The sequence below is a fragment of the Cynoglossus semilaevis genome, chromosome 20 (assembly GCF_000523025.1).
Source record: "Cynoglossus semilaevis isolate Cse_v1.0 chromosome 20, Cse_v1.0, whole genome shotgun sequence".
NCBI classification, from domain to species: Eukaryota; Metazoa; Chordata; class Actinopteri; order Pleuronectiformes; family Cynoglossidae; genus Cynoglossus; species Cynoglossus semilaevis.
This window is the reverse complement of record NC_024326.1, coordinates 1,387,193-1,406,508: the sequence shown is the minus strand read 5'-3', so window position 1 is coordinate 1,406,508 and position 19,316 is coordinate 1,387,193. Positions and strand designations below refer to the sequence as shown.

At 42.5% G+C, this 19,316-nt stretch overlaps 3 protein-coding genes across 5 annotated transcripts in view; 1 reads left to right on the top strand and 2 right to left on the bottom strand.

Moving 5' to 3' along the window:
* Positions 1-3,342, top strand: part of dnah9l (dynein, axonemal, heavy polypeptide 9 like) — a 28,988-nt gene extending 25,646 nt beyond the window's left edge. The window contains 12 exon segments of the mRNA XM_025052399.1: positions 49-176; positions 262-399; positions 480-569; positions 649-840; positions 914-1,033; positions 1,114-1,173; positions 1,265-1,447; positions 1,518-1,700; positions 1,805-1,920; positions 2,013-2,125; positions 2,790-2,930; positions 3,059-3,342. Coding sequence (XP_024908167.1) covers positions 49-176; positions 262-399; positions 480-569; positions 649-840; positions 914-1,033; positions 1,114-1,173; positions 1,265-1,447; positions 1,518-1,700; positions 1,805-1,920; positions 2,013-2,125; positions 2,790-2,930; positions 3,059-3,306 — 1,712 coding nt within the window. The 3' untranslated portion in view covers positions 3,307-3,342.
* A 69-nt stretch (positions 3,343-3,411) lies between these two features.
* map3k20b (mitogen-activated protein kinase kinase kinase 20b) lies at positions 3,412-16,529 on the bottom strand. Its single transcript, XM_008333757.3, has 11 exons — positions 15,489-16,529; positions 12,516-12,603; positions 10,951-11,052; positions 9,718-9,783; positions 9,610-9,638; positions 9,371-9,508; positions 8,666-8,752; positions 7,468-7,542; positions 7,093-7,199; positions 5,222-5,402; positions 3,412-4,777 (listed from the first exon to the last, which is right to left on the bottom strand). The coding sequence occupies exons 1-11, from the start codon at positions 15,645-15,647 to the stop codon at positions 3,803-3,805; spliced, it is 2,007 nt and encodes a 668-aa protein (XP_008331979.1). The 5' UTR covers positions 15,648-16,529; the 3' UTR covers positions 3,412-3,802.
* Positions 16,530-18,277: 1,748 nt separating this feature from the next.
* The window catches only part of LOC103395904 (rap guanine nucleotide exchange factor 4-like), a 17,389-nt gene continuing 16,350 nt past the window's right edge, over positions 18,278-19,316 (bottom strand). For all 3 annotated transcript variants that reach the window (XM_008333755.3, XM_017042570.2, XM_025052497.1), the window contains 3 exons: positions 18,731-18,795; positions 18,564-18,618; positions 18,278-18,472 (listed from right to left, as the gene is read on the bottom strand). In XM_008333755.3, coding sequence (XP_008331977.1) covers positions 18,345-18,472; positions 18,564-18,618; positions 18,731-18,795 — 248 coding nt within the window. In that variant the 3' untranslated portion in view covers positions 18,278-18,344. The remainder of the gene's footprint in view (positions 18,473-18,563; positions 18,619-18,730; positions 18,796-19,316) is intronic.

The following is a 19,316-nucleotide window of genomic DNA, read 5'->3' as shown; positions in this document are numbered from 1 at the left end:
GGGCCAAGTTGACCTCAGTCAATATACAAATGTATCTGTTTTATGTAGGAAGCAAGCTTGGTTTTACTATTGACCTCGGGAAGCTTCACAATGTGTCCTTGGGTCAAGGTCAAGAGGCCGTGGCTGAGAGTGCCATGGAGAAGGCAGCCAAGGAGGGTCACTGGGTCATATTGCAGGTTTGGATGATTTCAGAGATGGCACGTTAACGCCTTAGCTTTTGAAGAAAAACACGATTATTCTGCATTCTGTTCTACGTGGCAGAACATCCACCTGGTTGGTCGGTGGCTGGGTTCACTGGAGAAGCTCCTGGAGCGCTGCTGTGCAGACAGTCATCCTGACTACAGAGTGTTCATGAGCGCCGAGCCTGCACCAACACCTCAGGACCACATCATCCCTCAGGTAGAGCTTCACTCCACATGCAGTGACATCATTAGGCTCTGCTTTAATGGTGGCACTCCTTCCTGCTCATTTTTAATCAGGGAATTCTAGAGAACGCCATCAAGATCACCAATGAACCTCCTACTGGAATGCACGCTAACCTGCATTCAGCTCTGGATAACTTTGACCAGGTAAGTGTGTAGTAAATGCTTGTGTGTTTTTTTTTATGTCTAACATGTACTGATGTATTAATGTGTGTCCAACTTGTAGGACATGCTGGACCAGTGCAGTCGTGAGCAGGAGTTTAAGACCATCCTCTTCTCCCTGTGCTACTTTCATGCCTGTGTGGCAGAGAGAAGAAAGTTTGGTCCTCAGGGATGGAACAAAAAATATCCCTTCAACACCGGAGATCTGACCATATCAGTGAACGTCCTCTACAACTACCTGGAGGCCAACGCACAGGTGAGTTCAGTTTAGTTTTTTTCCCCCCAGAACTGAGGACAGGATGATTTTTACTATGGTGACCGTGTTGAAGGTGCCCTGGGAGGACCTGAGGTATCTGTTTGGGGAGATTATGTACGGAGGACACATCACCGACGACTGGGACAGACGACTTTGTAGGACGTACCTGGAAGAATACATGCAGCCCAACCAGGTGAGGACATTTGGACTTTACTGTCAAATGTAGACTTACAGAATCCACAGGTCAAATTCTCATTTATGTTGTTTCATCAGTTTGACCGGAAGCTAACCCTGGGTGCAGGCTTCTTTGTCCCCTCCAATCTGGACTATCAGGTAAGAATAGAATCTCATGTTAGATTCTGTTAGACAGAACTGTTAATAAGAGTTAGTACATTTAGTTCATATTTTCCTTCATTCCCCACAGGGTTACCATGACTTCATAGATGAGATGCTGCCCCACGAGAGCCCAGTGCATTATGGGTTGCACCCCAATGCCGAAATTGAATTCCTGACGGTGACATCAGATAAACTTTTTCACACACTGCTGGAGCTGCAGTCTCCTGATGCGGTGATGGGTGAGGGGGCCTCACAGACCCTGGAGGAGAAGGTCAGTTTGGGTTGGTTTAGTTTCCACCTTCAAGTCAACACGTACTAGTACTCACCTCACTCTGCTGCAGGTGAAAACAATATTGGACGAGGTTCTGGAGAAGTTACCAGAGGAGTACAATATGTCAGACATCACCTCGAAAACGGCGGAGCGTTCTCCATACATCCTGGTCTGTTTCCAGGAGTGTGAGCGCATGAATACTCTCATCTCCGAAATACGACGTTCGCTCAAAGAACTGGACCTCGGACTGAAGGTACTTTACGACGGGGCTGTGTCTGAACCCTCGCTCAGTGTGTTTTGATGATAAGGATGACTTCTTGGTCTAATGCTAACTCTAATGGTTATGTTCAAACACAGGGTGAACTTGCCATCTCCTCTGAAATGGAGAAGCTGCAGACGGCCTTGTTCTTTGATAATGTCCCCGACACTTGGACAAAGCTAGCTTATCCTTCCACCTACAGCCTGGCTATATGGTGGGTAGAGAGGTTGTACTGTATATCATATGTTGTTGGACCAGACTACAGACAACAGACTGTAAACAAGTGTGTGTGTGTGTGTGTGTCAGGTACAATGACGTGCTGCAGCGCTGCAAAGAGCTGGACAGCTGGACTCAGGACTTGTCTCTACCAAGTGTCGTCTGGTTGTCTGGACTTTTTAATCCACAGTCTTTCCTCACAGGTAAACACACATGCACTGGTAAAGAAAACAGACATTTACTGAGCAGCATTTTACAGTGTTTTACGGATTATTTTGTGTATTTTATGAAAATAACACCGTATCTAGATGCTGTATGACTAGTCATATGTTCACTGAAGTTATCATCTATTCTACATGTGGCAGAACCATAGCAGCCATATTAAGAGTTTATTTGTTAACAATTCCTAAAGATTTAGGCCTTAAGATGTCATTGTTCTTAACTGGTCAAAACAGGACAAACCAGCCTCGAAGTGTAACCATCTTCCAACACAGTAACAACCTTTTTAAAGCTTTATTGAAATCAGCACCATGTTGCTGATGTTCTGACTGAAAGAGGTTCAAACAGGTCCCCCCAACATCTGGTCTCTTAGAAGTTCCTGGCAGAACTAATCAGCAGGCTCCCTGGGAGATGTTTCACACATCTCACCAATCAGGCACACTCACAGGTTCAACCCCACACTCACACATACGCAACAAAATAAGGAAGGCTGACACCCCTAAATGGTGTGTGTTTAAACCCCTGCCTTACATTTTTAAATCTTAATTGGTGTCCAGACTTGTTTGTGTGCCTCTTTATTAGTAATCCGCTTTGTTTTTTCCCACTGGTCCACCTCATGTCAACATTTATCCCCACATATCTTTAAAGCTGTAATGCAGTCTCTGGCGCGGAAGAATGAGTGGCCACTGGATAAAGTGAAACTGACAGTGGACGTGACCAAGAAGTTTAAGGAGGAGTTCAATCAGCCTGCAAGAGAGGGGGCGTATGTCTACGGACTTTACATGGAGGGTAAATACACTTCATACTTGTCGAAATGAACATGTTACTGACAAAACAATAATGTGTAAAATGAATCAGATTGAAATTGAATGCATGCGCAGAATGACGCCATGTTACTTTTGATGCTACCTTCACAGGTGCCAGATGGGACATTCAGGCTGGCGTCATCACCGAGGCTCGTTTGAAAGATCTGACCCCGCCCATGCCTGTGATCTCGGTCCGAGCTGTTCCCAGTGATCGCCACGAGACTAGGAATATCTACGAGTGTCCTCTCTACAAGACCAAGATCAGAGGGCCCACTTATGTTTGGACTTTTAGCCTAAAGACTCGTGAGCGTCCCGCAAAGTGGGTACTGGCTGGAGTGGCCCTGCTTCTCAGTGTCTGAAGATCAACAAGGAGACGGGGATTGAAAGGTAAACACACACAGAAGTCACGAGTCATTTTTCTTTTCTTTTTATTGAAAAATGATAAAATATACAGACAGAAAATGCCAATAGGTTCACGCAGTAGATCACAGTTAGAACTGATAAAAGTCAAAGCCTATTCTGAACAAACCAAATCTACAAACTAAGGTATAGGCAGAAGAAAGGGGTGGGGTGGGGGGGTAAAATCTGACATCAGTGCTGCTTCATTAGAGCGGTGTTCAAGTGAGTTTTGTCCAACACTTGTACCTCATACAGAATGTTAAGCATCAGTTCTAACAACACATTCAATTACACAGGTGAAATCATTCTGTCAGCTGTAACAAGACAAACGTCTGTTGAATCTTTCCTACTTCACAGTACACGTGGGTGGAGTTTTCATTCATTCCATAAAAAATAGTAACAAAAAGAAAAGTGTGTACCAGTGAAATCTCTAGTTTGGCCTCGGTGTGTTGTTTCCTAGTCGCTGTCGGACCAGTCCAGCTCCATCATGTCCATGGCAGCCGTGGCCATGTTGATCTTGGTTCCGTGCCGTACGCTGCAGCTCTTCACAGAGTTCTGATTGGACGAAGCCCGCATGCTCACCTGCACCCCCGAGTGGCCGAGGACGCCCACTTCACCTCTGACCTTCTGGCTGATGGCCTCACTGACGTCACCTTTCATCCCCTGGACTATGACTCCCATGTCGCTCCTACGACCCCGGACTCCGAGCTCACTTCTGACCCCGTGACCTACCATCTTCACCCCAAGCTCCCCCATGTTCATGTTCATGTCCATGTCTCCTAGTCTGTCCATGCCCTCCATCTCATCCATGTCTAAGGTCAGCATGTCCCCCAAGCCGCCCAAACTCCCATGGAGCCCCTTAAACATGGTAGGGAGGCGCCCTCCTTCTATCCCTCCTTCCACCCCCCTCTCACTGAGTCTGTCCCCCAGTTTCTCTATCTCCCATCCTCCCTCCTTATCCCTCTCCCCTTCTGCCTCTCCAAATCCTCCCGAGTACCCTCGAACTATAGTTGTGACCCGGCTCCTCTGCCTCCCTCCCTTCTCTCTGTCCCCCTCCCATGTCCTCTCCTCCCGCTCCACTACACCTCCTGGATAGCTTCTGAGTGTTACCTGCACTCTTCCTCCCTCCATACTCCCACTGTCGTGTCTCTCCTGCTGACCCCAGCTTTTGTCCTCCAGGGTTCCCTCCTCTTCCTCGTCATCCTCTCCAAACCTCCCATGCAGCCCTCGAAGCATGGCGTGGAATCTGCCACCTTCAAGGGAGCTCATGCTCCTTTCCACCCCTGTACTACTCCCCCGCTCTGTATCGCCGTTGCTGAGGGTGCGAAGGAGAGAACTAACACCAGCACTGCTGATTCCTGTGCTGTTAGAGTCCTGAGAGTGAGAGCGGAAGAACGAACCAGAGGAACCGATGGACAGTGGTGTGAAGAACTGTCAAAGACAGGAAGAAGAAGAAGAAGTGAAGAATGTTCATTTTATTTTACTGAATTAGCTGGGCTGTTGGCTCTCAACAATTCTACAATGTCAAGGTTGAAGAGTTCAGTTAGGCAAGAAGTTTTCTCAAGAAGACGACATCTGTCTTCCCTGGCCAAAATGTGGACATCGTTGTCCTCTAAGGAGTGTGTTTTGTCCTTGAGGTGTATGTTTCGGCCAGAGAAGACAGATGGTGTGAGAGAGGGGTAAAAGAAGCAATTTTTGACAACCTGGAAAAAACATCACTCAACAGAGGTGGACTAAGACACAACCTATCACCCTGTAAGGCTCTCTTAGAAACCACACCCAGAAGATTCAGCTCCCATCTGCTTTACCTTCTGTCACACCCACAGTATACAACCTTGATTGAATTCTATAATGTGAAATGTTGTGGGTACTCACCGGGGAGATGTTGGAGCGCTCCATCAGTAAGGATGTAGGACTGGTGCTCATGTTGGACCGCTCCATCAGCCTCTCCTCCCACAGTCTGAGCCTCCTCTCCCTCTCCTCTAGCTCCTTCTCTTTGGAGTAAAGTTCCCGCTCTAGCTTTCGAAGACGTTCCAGGGTTGCTTCAATTTCACACCTGTAATGATGCAAAATGGCCATAAGGTGGTGCTTGTGCAATCAATATGCTTGAAAGTGAGGAAAAGGGTTTTTTCCAGAAGACATGCAGTGGAGGCTACCAGATGATCCATGAAATGTGCAAATCAATTGACTAAAACTAAACACCCTGTCACTGAAGATTAATTTTCCTTCTGATCCTATTCATATTAAAGAACAGCGTTGTAACATATTCCTTGCATGTAAAACTATTGCTGAAATCATTTGTTTAATAGAGCAGCCTCTCTCTAAGGTTGAAACATTGAAACGAGTTATTTTGCTCTAAATTCATCTACGTTTGGTTCCAGTTCTACAAGTGTCCACAAGAGGTCACTGTGGAATTTTTGTGTATCTATAAACATGCATTCACAAACAATCAGATCTCACACAACTAAATATAGACAGAGACACGGCCATACCTCCCCCCTGCTCCTCCTATGTCCCCTCTATACCTCCCTATTCATTCATCCCACCCCTTTGGTTCCTTCACTCACCCCTCACCTCCTCCACTCTCCTCTCCTCTCCCTCCTCCTCCACTTCGTTGTCTCCTCTGCTTGTTCAAGTTGTTCCACCTCCACCCAAAGCTCCAACTAGGCTCAGAATTGATTGCCTTGCTGTACTCATGTTAAATATGCACAGAATCTCACACCACCTCTCCTCTGCTCCGTCCACCACTCCTCGCTCCCCGTTCCTCGCTCTCTCTCTCTCTCCTCGTCTCACCCCTGTCATCTGTCCACTCTCGTTTTCCTACGTTGTCTGTGTTTTGGCTTTTACACACGCCTAAGAAAATACACTTCTGCAGTTTGTTTCTCCCACTTCTCCCCTGAGTCGCCTGTTGTTCCCCTGAAGCCGGGGCACGGTGGAGCAGAGGAATCTCTTTCATGGACTCTTTCCAGAGAGCTTATTATAGACTCAAGTGCAGAGCACAGGGTCACACATTCAGCTTCTCTCCTGAGCATTACAGTCTACAGAGCTGTGTGTAAATGTGTGTATGTGTCACAGTAGTAAATGAGCGGCAACCGTTTGAATATGAAAAGTGTAAAACTAGATGATGTATAAGAAATGGACTCAGCAGTCTGTCCTCTGAATGAGGATCACAGGAAGTGAATGACAGAGAAGATCATCTTAATGCATTATCGTTATGGCTGTCAAACTAATGTCTGATTAATGACCGGTCTGATTAAACACAGGTTTGCCGTGGATTCATCATGAGTAACTCAGATTAACTGACAGTCAAACAGACGACGACAGCAGGTCGATCACACCAGCTTTTAGTTGGCCCATAATCCTCAGAGTTTGGTCATTACTTCGCATGTTGATGTTTGCGTGTGCAGTAGAATCTTCTGTCAAACTACTCACTGCACACCCTCACAATTCAACCCTACTCAGTGTCAAGTGCTCTGTGAGGCTGGTCTGACGCAAACCGGACATCTGAGCTGAAGTGAAAGCCTCCACAAGTACATGGTGAGGCATAAGGATGGTATTTTGAGCTTGAGATACTTTGGTGAAAAGAACTATTTCCCACAGTGTGTGTAAATGGTAGCATGACACTGTAGGAGCTCATGATGAATCCATTCAAAGTCCTGAGATATACATAGATATACATATATATCTATGTATTATTATTATTATCTAGAGATGCTGTGTGTTTCCTGTAAACTGTGTGTGTTTACCTCCACTGGTCCTTGTTATGTAGGAAGGAATTACACTGGTCCGGTAGTCTGCTGTCATTGGCCATGGTCTCCAGAGTTGCCAGCACCTGCTTGAACTGTGGACGCTCCTGTGTGTACATGCAGACACAGAGGCCAAGTCAGCTTCCTGCCATATCTGTTTTATTACCTTATCATTATACAGGGATACTGTTACTGGGTAAAGGCAAATTCAACAGGCAAGTCATGGCAAAACACCGTGGGCATCAGGCCCAGTGACCTGTGCCTGCTCCAGATTAAGGCAGCACAGATTTTTTGAGGTTTAATATTGACCTTAAATGTCTTTGGATGGATTTTAATCTGACGGAATCTAATTCTTTCTATTCTTTTTGATCTTACCTTTGGATCTGCTTGCCAACATTTCCTCATCAGCTCAGCAAAGCTGACTGGACAGCTGGTGGGGATGGTCAGTCTCTGCATAACAAGAAACAAACACAATACACGTAGTAGTTTAAAATCCAGTGAAAACAATAATACTAGGAATAAGCAGTGACGTTCGTTTACATTATTTATCGTCTCTCTAATTTTTGCTATAGCTAGCACAGAGAAAAAGACAGTCTTCTGTGCATATTGGTGCTTGTTTAAGACCTTCTCTGGTGTCTTATGTGCACAGGTGCAAAACGGAATGTTTTATCCTGCCCTCTAGGTGGCGCTAGTGGGTCAAGTTTGGGCCACAGCTCTAGGGTTAAGAATCACTGCTCTAGGTGACATGCTCAGTTCTAGTGTAAGGATCTGTGAGAGAAGGGTGCAAGGATGTCCTCATCGTGATGCATATATGACAATATTACACAGTGTAATATTGACATGAAATGACTGTGTGTTGTTGACACACTGCAGCCGCTTGGATAAAGACCCTGGACTGAGACGTCAGGCTTCACTGAAGGTCTGAATGAGTCCAGACAGACTCACGGTGACGTGCAGCAAATGGAAACAGTTTTCTGTGGGGATTAATCCTAAAATATCACTGAGTGAAGAGAGGGCAAGTCACAGGGTCAGGGTGAGGTGTAGCAGTGAAGGGGAAAATCAGTGGGAGACATGGAAGGGAAAAGAGAGACAGTGAGTTATTTAGGGAGGCTATTTGGAGTTTAGCCAACAGCTACGCAGGAATCATGTTCTCAGCACTGTTTGCTGGCCCCCACTTTGTGTGTGAGAGTGTGTGTGGGAGGGAGAGGGGGCGGCTGAAGAGGATTTGGAAACCCATACACAGTATAGGCATCATCCACCACCTTCCATAAACTTCTAGAATCTGCCGTCATATCACTGAAGTCTTTGGGGCGTGCGTGTGTCCTGTACACAGAGAGAGAGAGAGCCTGGCTCTGCTCCACTCCTGTGTATCCAGGCCTTACAAGAGCAGAGGACTGACATCAGGCCTAAAAATACCCAGCCTTAGCCTCACCAGCTCACAGTGGAAACCATGAGAGCATTGCATTGTTTCTGCAGCCTTCTCCAACGGGTCTAGATGCTTCAAAAAGATGCCGGCAGCACAGAGTGTGTGCGTGCGTGTGTGTGTGTCACAGTGTGTGTCACAGTGTGTTACCTCTTGTTTCTCCACTACCAGCCATGCAACCTGAAGCCCTTCAAAGCCTTTGAAAGGAACCTCCCGAGTCAGCATCTCCCATAGCACCTGCTCAGACACAGACACAGCAGTCAGTCGTTCAATACCGACTCTGACTCCATAATGAAACAACATAGCAACAATAATACTTAAATCCAGTTGCTTAAAAGATGTAAGGATGAGAGTATGGGTTAGACGTGTATATAAAATACAGTTTATTAGAACAGAACGACAACAATGTTAATGAACTGATAAAACAATGTCACTTCACTTTGTTTACAAAAGCGTGATGCATGTTGTGCTGCATTCACATGGTGACAAAAATTCACCTCTCTGGTTTGGGAGTCGTTTTTCTGGCCTTTTTATGTTCACGTTTCTATGGTTTATGGTCAAGTCAGCAACTACCAACATTTTGATTGAGTTACCAGGTTGTTTCCAAACAGAAATGATGCTGCTTTAACGCAGCCCTCACTGCAGGCTCTTCCAGTCTCTTGGGTTTGCCTTGAGTGACACACTAAAAAAAGAAAAACGACCCACACTGCAGTGCTGACGGGAATATATATATATATATATATATATATATATATATATGTGTAGTATATTTTCGGAACTATTTGTTATGATGTCGGAAGGACGTCATGAGTGAATTGCGGGGAACTGCTGCAGGTTCTTAGAGTGCTGACTCACCACACCATAGGAGTAGGTGTCACAGGTCTCAGACACAGGCAGGCTCTGGATGACTTCAGGGGCCATCCAGGGAAAAGTGCCCACCACAGTCATGTGAGTGGTGTGAGTGAGGAACTTGGATGCACCGAAATCACAAATCTGGAATTCCAACAAAGGAAAAGTGAGGAAAAGCTGAGAGCAGGGTGAAGTCGTGGACATTTACGAACACGTTCTGTAAACTCACAGTTACTGTTACTAACCTTTAGCACATTGTCTGCTGTCATCACCACTGTGAAGGACAGAAGACAATGTCAATCCCTGACAGGTAACAGAGTGTAGGAACCATTGAAAATCAGGTCAAATGTTACCGTTTCGTGACTTGAGGTCTCTGTGAATGACTTTGACTGGAGCTTCTGCGTGGAGGTAATGCATCCCTGAAATGTCATCAAATACAAACAATCAGCAACATGTTTTATGATGTAATAGTCATAGTAAATACTTGTTATTATTTGAATTCTGTTCTAGTTTTATTCTGGATTATTTACTAAATAAAACATTGATGTGTAAAATACTATATACTATAATAATGGACATTTATATTAATTAAAAATAGATCAGATTGGAGTTGATATATTGTTAACTCTAATATTAAAACTCAACTCAATCATCACAAATAAAAAGTATAATAATAAATAATAAAAATAAATAAATTCATGCATTTAAATTTCAGACAATGGACTGTGCTACATTCACTGTCTTTCATTTGTGTTGTTTTTTAGGAACTTTCTGCCCTTCATTACGGCTCCCAGGGGTAAGTCAGACTCTTCCTATGTTATTATGTCCTAGACTATGATGTTACCACTGTGTTAGCGTAGCTGAGTGACATGGACATTGATGTACAGTATGTCAGTTCAGACCCCCTGTGTCTACGTTCATCGTTGCTGCTTTAAAACCAGTTCCACAAATCAGCAATTAACTGTATACAGTGTTTTACATCAAACTGAGGTGAGAAGTATTGCAGTAGTCAGACATTTCCTCTCAGTTCCAATAATCTTCTGTTTACCAACAGACAGAAAACTATATTTCTGACAAACAGAACAGCAGTTACACCCAGGTTCTCCTTAGTATAACCCTTACTACATGCTACTGTATGTAGTAAACCTGTGCATTCTATCACTGCATAGTCACGAGTGAACATTTAAGAACCCTTTAAACAACTGCCGAGCCCAGAGCAGAGCAGTAGCCCACCTGCTGCAGCCCTCACCCCGACAAGCAGCTCAGGGCCAGGGTCACTGCAGGCCATTATGCCATTTGTGTTTATGTTTATAGCATCAAGTCCGAGCCTAAACTATTCTGCCCTAATGTGTGAGGAACTTGTTCTGCTGGGTGAAACTAGTCCATGGTTGTCAGAAGTAAATCTCCTGCACCATCATTAGAGGTGTTATCTTCCTAACTTGTAACAAAAATGTAACACTTACACATGTGCACATGTAGTATTACTGCAGTATTATTCGATCCCTAGCTACAATAGTTTGTAGTTCTCTTTCCTTCTGCACATCTTTTCATCACACAGTATTTGTGGACCACTTCCTGGCTCCTACCTTTGGCCATCTGTATGGCCCAGGTCATGATCTGCTCCATGTCCATCTCCTCACTCTGCTCACTGGACAGGTACTCGTACAGTGACCCCCCACTGGCATATTCTGTGAAAATATGTGAAAATAACAGTTGTACAGGAAGATATTTACATAAATCTACACTAGATGTCAGCATTTTCTAACAGAGGTCATTGTATTTTCTTTTTTAAGTGACTTCATCTTAGTATTTTTTTACACTGACTGTAACCAAAACTTCAACTGCAGCCGTAACCATTGCTGCACCAGTTTGCCATCTTGTGTCACGGCGGCTTCGTTTTGTTCATGGGACTGTTATCAGAGTTCCTAGCAGATCCAAACACACTGGTCTCAGTTACAGATGTCCTGCCAGGACAGGCAGGAGGACCCAGCATCGAGAGTGCACGCCGAGACTTAAAAGCACACACACGTAAACACTGGTGGGCCATCCGAGCATGTGCTAACGAGTGTGAGTGGCACTCTCAGGTTCAAATATAAACTAATAAAAAGAATATAGACACACACACACTTTTTACCTTTTCCACAACTGGGCAGCCTTGGTTTATACTGGATTTGTCCTTGTTTTTGTATCAACTCTGCACAACAGTTTGTTTTTTCCTTTATTTTGTAAGAACAAATTACTTTGACTATTTTGATCTAATTTGTCCATTGTTTTTATCAACAAATGTAGTGATTAACTTACAGTACGTGTTGTACGGTTTTAAATCATCAGTTGCTGTAATGATATACTGTATAGATACAGAAGTTTTATATATACAGTATATATATATATACACAGTTATACAGAAACTGTACATTTAATGTATTTTTTATAAATAAATGTCTCAACATTTTGGCTAAGCAGGAAGTTGTTATTTTTCCTCAAAGTATTTGAAAGTATTTCAAGTATTTCTTATGGAATGTTTAAGTTAAATATCAGCATTACTTTTGTATTTTTTTACCGAAACATTAGAGTTACAACGTATTGCTAATTCAAGTTTAAAAAAAAAAATTAAGCAAATAAATGATTGAAAACATTTTCTAACAATTACAAGTCTTGAATGTAATGTAGTATAAACAGTATTTTTGAATGTATGTACATGCAAATATAAATTTAGGTAATTGTGCGACTGTTTCTTACCACAAAAGAAAACATTTATGATCCACAGTACATGCAAATATAAATTTAGGTAATTTTGCGACTGTTTCTTACCACAAAAAACATTTATGATCCACGATCATGTACAGTAAGTACTATATATTAGTAGGATTACTTTCATATTGATAATTTACTTTTTTTATATATATATACAGCTTCTGTGAGAACAATTCTGTTTGTTTTTGTTTGATAATTTACTTTTTTTATATATATACAGCTCAACAATTCTGTTTGTTTTTGTTTTTTTAAAGCTAATTCTTTTTCAGAAGCACATTAATAAATAAATAAGTGTGTGTTTAGACTGTGTGTTCTTATGAGGACACTGGAACTGATTAATGAGCCTCTCTGTCTTTCTCTCTTCCACACACATGCATACAATCATCTGAAGTCTGACCTGTGACAATGCCATAGTTGGGGGATTCCAGCACCGCTCCATAAAACTGAATGATGTTCTTATGACTCAGGACACTGAGGATCTCAGCCTGGACCAGGAGGAGAGGAGATGATAGAGAGAGAAACAGCAACAAATGAGTCATCAACCGACTTCAGGAGAGGTTCGTCTGTAAGAATACTCATTCTCTAACTTTGACCGGCTGCCAGGGATCATCATAAATCCACAGAGTGGCTCTGTGATGTCTGAACTCAGGTCTGAACCTTCCTCATACCAGAGGATGAGTCTCCAAACAAAGACCTTTCACACTGCTGCGACAAACATACCATTAATCTGAAGCGACATTTACTGTTGGTCATAACCTCTGCATTAGTAACCTTTGTGATACGTGAGAGATTCCTACAGAGATATTTGCAATAAAAACCAAAAATAAAAAAATTTAAATTGAAAAACAAAGAAACATTTTTTGGTTAACTTTTTAAAAGTTGCTTATTTGTTGACGGATCATCGTTTCCAGCATAGTTTAAACAAAGGTGACTTTAGTTTGGCTAAAACTCTTAGCTATCCTCCTGGTTTATTTCTGAAAAAAAAACATGTTTTGGTGACGCCTCCAATTTACTGCAGTTTGACAGAATAAACTATGAAGTATCTTTCAAGGGCAGTAAAAGCCTTCTTCAGGACAATTTACTAAATATTTCAGGCTTTTATTTTTGCCCTCCTGTTTGAATGGAACCTTAATGTGCACCGCTCCATTTCTCTGACAAGTGTGTCAGTAAACGACTGGAGCTGTAGCTCTCCTTCGATGAGCTGCACTCTGGCCAATGATGCTGCGTATGAAGGAGACAGTGTTATGGAGCGCTGCTGCTAACACGTTAGGAAACAGGAAAATTAGGAATTAATTGACGGTTATTAAATGCATGTTAAAAGTTATACACATTTCAAGCATAACATAAATTATAATGTAAAGTGAAACCTTTAATGTAGAGTATTTTTTCTAGTAGGCAGGAATGTTACTGTAACTAAAAATTACCTTTTTTGAATATTTTATTTCAAAAAAATAAATGATTACCGGAAGGTGTATTAGATGATTAGACAACTATTATTGGCCCACTGCAGGGGAGGGAGACAAGCTACGTTTATGTCCTACAAATACTACAGTACTAGAATACTACAGCCTCTTTCAATAGAGCCAAAATCAAATACCTTGAAGCTAGTAGCATACAATTTTAAATACTCAGTAACCAAAGAACTAGTCAACAAGTCGTAGCAGCTTGTTCAGCGGGCTAAACAGGAAACGACCCTCCTCCCTGTGTGACTGTGTGTCTCCAGTTTATGTATACATACAGTGACTTTTTTGTTATTATTCTTCATCACGTTGTTTAACATTGCCTCTTTGTCATACGCTGTGTTGGATCCACACACAGGTCGCCCTGATTTCACGACACCCGCTCATGAAGCGGCACGACTGCAGCTACAATAACAAGGAAGGAAACTATGTTTGGACCGTCGTCAGGGTCATACAGTCACGGAGGAGCAGCCCGGCCTGAGTGGATGCTGTTACAGCACCAGAGTGACCACACACCACGTCCAGACGTACAAGAGAGGAGAGGAGGCATAAATAAAAGTTCTCCTTCCACGAGAAGACAAGGAGGAGGAGAACTAAGGCCGGTATGTTTAAGATAAACACACACTCAGCAGCAGTAGAGGTGGAGGAGGAGGAGGTGGCACTGAGGGTGTATGAGCTCAGAGGGACATTAATGAGAACTGATTTGTTCTGATTTAAAGTCTTTTTGTCCAGGAGTTCTTCTTCATGCAGGTAGAGAACCAATAATCTACAAACTGTTACCTCCAACATTACCTCACAGTCATAGCATCAGTTTGGTTAGATGAAATGACCACTCTGACATTTTGCCCATTGAGGGCGAGTTAAAGATGCACTCTCTGTGGTCTGATTCTCCTCTTCCTCACTACTATAGTCCTGTACTCACTGTGTCTACAAAGGTAAACTTTTAAATTTAAGCAGAACGCGGCCTGACTCTGTCCTGTCAGAGATCAGCTGGGTTTGAAGAGAACATTAACATGTGACTAGTGGCAGGTGAAGAAAATGCACCTGTCAGTGGGTGGACTTTTATTTGTGATAAAAGGGCAATGGTCCAGCTCATGGATTAAGAACATGAACCAAATGGTGATGCTAAGGTAACTGGGTTATAGAGCATCTCCAGAACTGCTGCTCCTGTGGGGTCTTCCCAGTCCCCACTGATCAGTGGTCCAGGAAAGAGAAACAGGTGAACTAACGACAGACGGGGTCGTGACGGTGAAAGGCAGGTGGTTGTCCAAAATAAGTCTCCACATCAACATACATGTCCACAGATGTCCCCCTGTGGCTATGGCTGCACCTCCATGTTATTACAGATACTGGTTTGATGTTTCTAGTCGTGCACAGAGGGGGAGGGGTTTGTAACTCAGAGGGTCACTAAGTCAGAGGATGTATGCTTGAAAAACGCATTAAAATAGACTACATTGCATTGGTTTACAATAAGTGGTTTGAAATAAATAGTCAACAATGTCATAACATGCACATACTGTGCATCTCTGGACACACAGTGATTATAGCTGTAGCTGGAAGCCGTTAACTAGGTTGCATTTTTTGAAAATAGGCTCTCAATGTAAAAAGAAACCTTTTTTAAATAAAACAAAAAGTAACTCATGTTATTAAAGTAAAAAAGATGACAATTATCATTATGCAATTTTGTGTCTTTGTAAATCAACATTCTTGTTTGTTTTTCCAAAACTCCCCATTACCCACAGACCTCAACAGTAGTGTTGTTGGCAGTGTTATATTTTGAGCCCTGGGCACTTGTTTTGTCACACAGACCTGGCAACCCTGCCACTGAGAGGCTTTGCGCATTATTGTTACAGGTGTTTGTGTGTGTGTGTGTGTGTGTGTGTGTGTGTGTGTAGGCGTCAGCCTCTTACCTCTTTGTCGATCTTCAGAAGTTTCTTCACAGCCACCTCCTTGTCCTGGGAAATCCAAAGAGCTCTGTAGACGCTCCCAAAGCTGCCTCCTCCACAGTTCTCATAGAAGAGCAGGTCCTCATGCTTTATCTGCACAAACGACGAGCCAGGGGACGACATGGCATACTGACTCACAAAGTCACTCACACACACACATGCACATACACACGCAGCCCCCCGAAAGCTTTTACTCCACTAGTCTCAAAGGCTCTTTCCCCCTCCAAAAAAAGTCTCAGAACTTCAGAGCTCACACCAAAAGGACAGAGTGGGAAAAGAAAGAATGAATTAAGAGAGCAGTGTGAGAGGATGTTGTCAGACGACAGGGGAGAAGAAACCAGAAAGTGCTGGAAAAGAGAGGGAGAGAGAAGTTTGCTGTGACTCAGAGAAAGTCAAAGCCCCCCGTCATGGCTACACGAGGTATTACATTGCCTGGTAGTGGTGATAGAGTGTAACTACAATACTGAACAGGCACACACACATATACACACACTTGCAAGGGAGGGTTTTTTTTTTTGAGTGTGTGTAAGTTCCAGTTTGTAGTCAGCCTGTGGGAGACACAGTGCTCAAATATGGTCACTGGCATCCAGGGTATTTCTTCTTCCTGGATGGAAGTGCAGCTAAATAAAGATCTCCATACACTCCAGGAGGTGGCACTATACCACACACGTACAACTTCAACCTATGGCGTGTAAAATCAGAAATAATAAATCAGTGAGCAACGAGGTTGACTGCCACAGATAACTAAGTCCTTCTCTCACATGCTGCAGCTAAAACACACAGTCACCAGAGAAGACAGACTGGGTGGAACGGGGGGGTTGTGTGTTACTCAACCCAACAGGAATGACCCGGTGACATCATGTGTGCAGTGACAGGTGAGATCAGCTCAGAGAAGTTAGGACAGTCCTCAGTTGTTGACAGTAATGGTGTGTAAAAGTAGACTACGCTGTGGTTCAATTCATAAATAGCACACGACTCAGCGTCTGAAGCTGTGATTTCCTTTTGATCACTGATGTTTTTTAATGTTATTTCTTCAATAACAACTGATGTTTTTTAATGTTATTTCTTCACTGGTTATCATTAATGAAAAAATCTGATTCTCCTGCTGTTTGTCAATGGAAAGGTGCAAAAAATGAAATGTTTGCTTAAAGAGCAGCTAACCTGGTAAATTTTGGGTATAAAGTTAAGAAAAAGTATTTCTTAGGGCACACTAACAAAGACTTCTTTTACAGTTAATAATATTGTGAAAAGATTCATGGAGTCAGGAGAATTATGGCTGTTTACCAGTTGGAATCTGCACGTACTGTATGTGAAGGCATCGTTACTGCGGTGGCCTTAATTAAATCCAGGAGAGGACGTGTGTTCCCATCAAAAGACAAATGCTTTTTTGGCTAAAGAGCTACTACTCAAATGACCAGGCTAAAGTGACTTACCTAAGTACCTAAGTAGTAACTTGTGCTAATCTAAAAAACCTCATATACAGTACGTACTGTGTTTATACTACTTACCATGTGGGGGCAGCCGTGAGTCAGTAGATAAGAAGCTGTCCTTTAAATGTAGGTGTGCAGGCGCCTTTCTCCTCACTATTCACACCTAAAACAAAAATGAATGTTAATGAAGAATCAACAAAGTCATTTCCATATTCCTTCTGTTCAGATAACACTTACTAAACAGCTGAAGTTGGCTGATCAAACCATCACCACTGTTAAATTCGCTTTTTTTTTTATTTACAAGACAGACTACACAAACAGTACAGTAACAGGCCGCCCTCCGAGGGAAGAGAACCTCGCTGCAGTTGTTGACACACGGCATTACAACGAAACCTCCTGAGTTTAAACAGAAAAATGAATGACATTTGTCCAGATCACGGTCAGTACCTACGACGACATGACACAAAAGAATAACACGTGCTGAACCAAGCTGGAAGATGACAAGGTTTCCAAACACAATCAGACTTTCAGTCCATCCACAGGTGACTGTCTCTGAAACGATCTAAGAAATAAAACACAGTTTGGTTTACGAGCTGAATGGATCTAAACAAACAACGTCCTCATATACGGTCATCTATAATCATAGGGCGTTGGCTTGTGTATGTAAAAAAACACAGTGGTTTACAGTAGTTTGACATTTTAACACTATTAGAACTTCAACCCAACGAATACTCTGAAGTAGCTTTGGACTGGTCTGACTAGTAAAGGGACATTTATATTTACCTGAAGAACACCACATCCTAACGTAGTAAGTGCTTTCAGATCTCATACTCATTCTAATATTCACTACAGACACGATGAGTCATGGTTATACCGTAGACTGTAAGTTCTGTGTTGTCTTGTTTTTAAGTTAGGAGTGAGGAGACTATTTCTTTTTTTTTCTTTACACATAGATACTGCAATATAATGTAAACGTGGTTGAATCTGAGAGAAACCCAGCGTTACAGGACGCTCAGATAGAAGTCCACTGTATAGAACACAACGCAAACAAAGTTCAGTCATGCAGGATATTGATTAAAGTTCTATACACTACAGTTCTATCCAACAGGTCCCACAGATTGACAGCTAATGTGGTGCAAACAATGAAGCCACAGCAACAGAAGAGCAGCTGAACAGTTTGTCCAGGAGGAGGAAGAGGAGGAGGAGGAGTTCAATGGCACAGTATAAGTCCTTTGATCTATGATAGTCCATACAACGGTTGTTGTTTTGCTACTTAACAGTGAGTTGTGTTAAATATCAAGGTAATGTGTGTGTGTGTGTTCATTCGTTTTTTTTTTTTTTTTACTGCTAGCATCACAGACAGGGCGATGGTGGTGCAAAAGGGTGGAGCTCATGTCCGTCGAGGCTCCAGCCTGTAAGACAGCTGCGTGAGCGCCCTCTGGTTGTCAATCACACAGAGCTTCCTGACATAGCCTCGGACCTCTGCTTGGTTTTTGTTCGGCTGACATATATCAGGATCTAAAGTGAAGAAGGACAGAGTAAGGAGAGACGTTTATGTCTGTCAAACCATCAAATACAAATACCACATAAAAAAGGGATTTCTACTCACTGAAAGGTTGACCTCTACAGTGCCTCACTTGTCGAATAGTGTTAGCTATCATACGCTGATGACACAAAGAGTTAACAATATGAGTTCAGTTCCTGAATTCCTCCAGATTTAATTCTATTAAACACATTTACTAATGTCATTCTCTTCAACGTGCACAGACATCTCACCATTTTTTCAAAGTTGACCATATTGTCGATGAAAGTCTTGTTGCCTTCATGTGTGAACGTCATGTCTGGAAAAAAAGTCGATTAAGTTTAAAGGGATTAATGGGTATTTACAGTCAATATAGTTCGTTTTTTTTACAATTAAACTATAGTTTAGATTTTAATCCCTAATGCAAGAAAAAACTTTTTTGTTGTTGTACTAAATAACACAATCTTGTTTGTTATGTTAACTTTATTTTACTAATTAGTTATTTACTGAAGTAAACATTTTGTTGCGCTTTCAGACTAAGATCAGACTAATATTTCACTATGCTATGACTGCAGATACCATGTTGGCATTAATACTATTTTTATTTTTTTATCCCCAGCTTTGTTGAGATATCATCCGACATTCTGACAAAGGGTAAGTTGAAAGAACCCTAACCCTTTTTTAAAATAAATATGTGGTTGTTAGCATTTTCCTGCTTACGGTCCTCACTGTAGATTGGGTAAATTTGGCTTGTTGCTAAGCGTTCACACTGCCTTACAGTTTGCTGCTTATTTATTAAAACTCAGATTAATACCATATAGGAGTCAAACAAAATAATTT

Excerpts from the sequence above, each read along its gene's own strand:
- map3k20b (XM_008333757.3), bottom strand. The coding sequence starts at position 15,647 with ATGTCGTCCCCTGGCTCGTCGTTTGTGCAGATAAAGCATGAGGACCTG. Across the intron at positions 9,639-9,717 it reads AGACCTCAAGTCACGAAACG|TGGTGATGACAGCAGACAAT; the intron begins GTAACATTTGAC and ends TGTCCTTCACAG. Across the intron at positions 7,543-8,665 it reads TGGTAGTGGAGAAACAAGAG|AGACTGACCATCCCCACCAG; the intron begins GTAACACACTGT and ends CTTGTTATGCAG.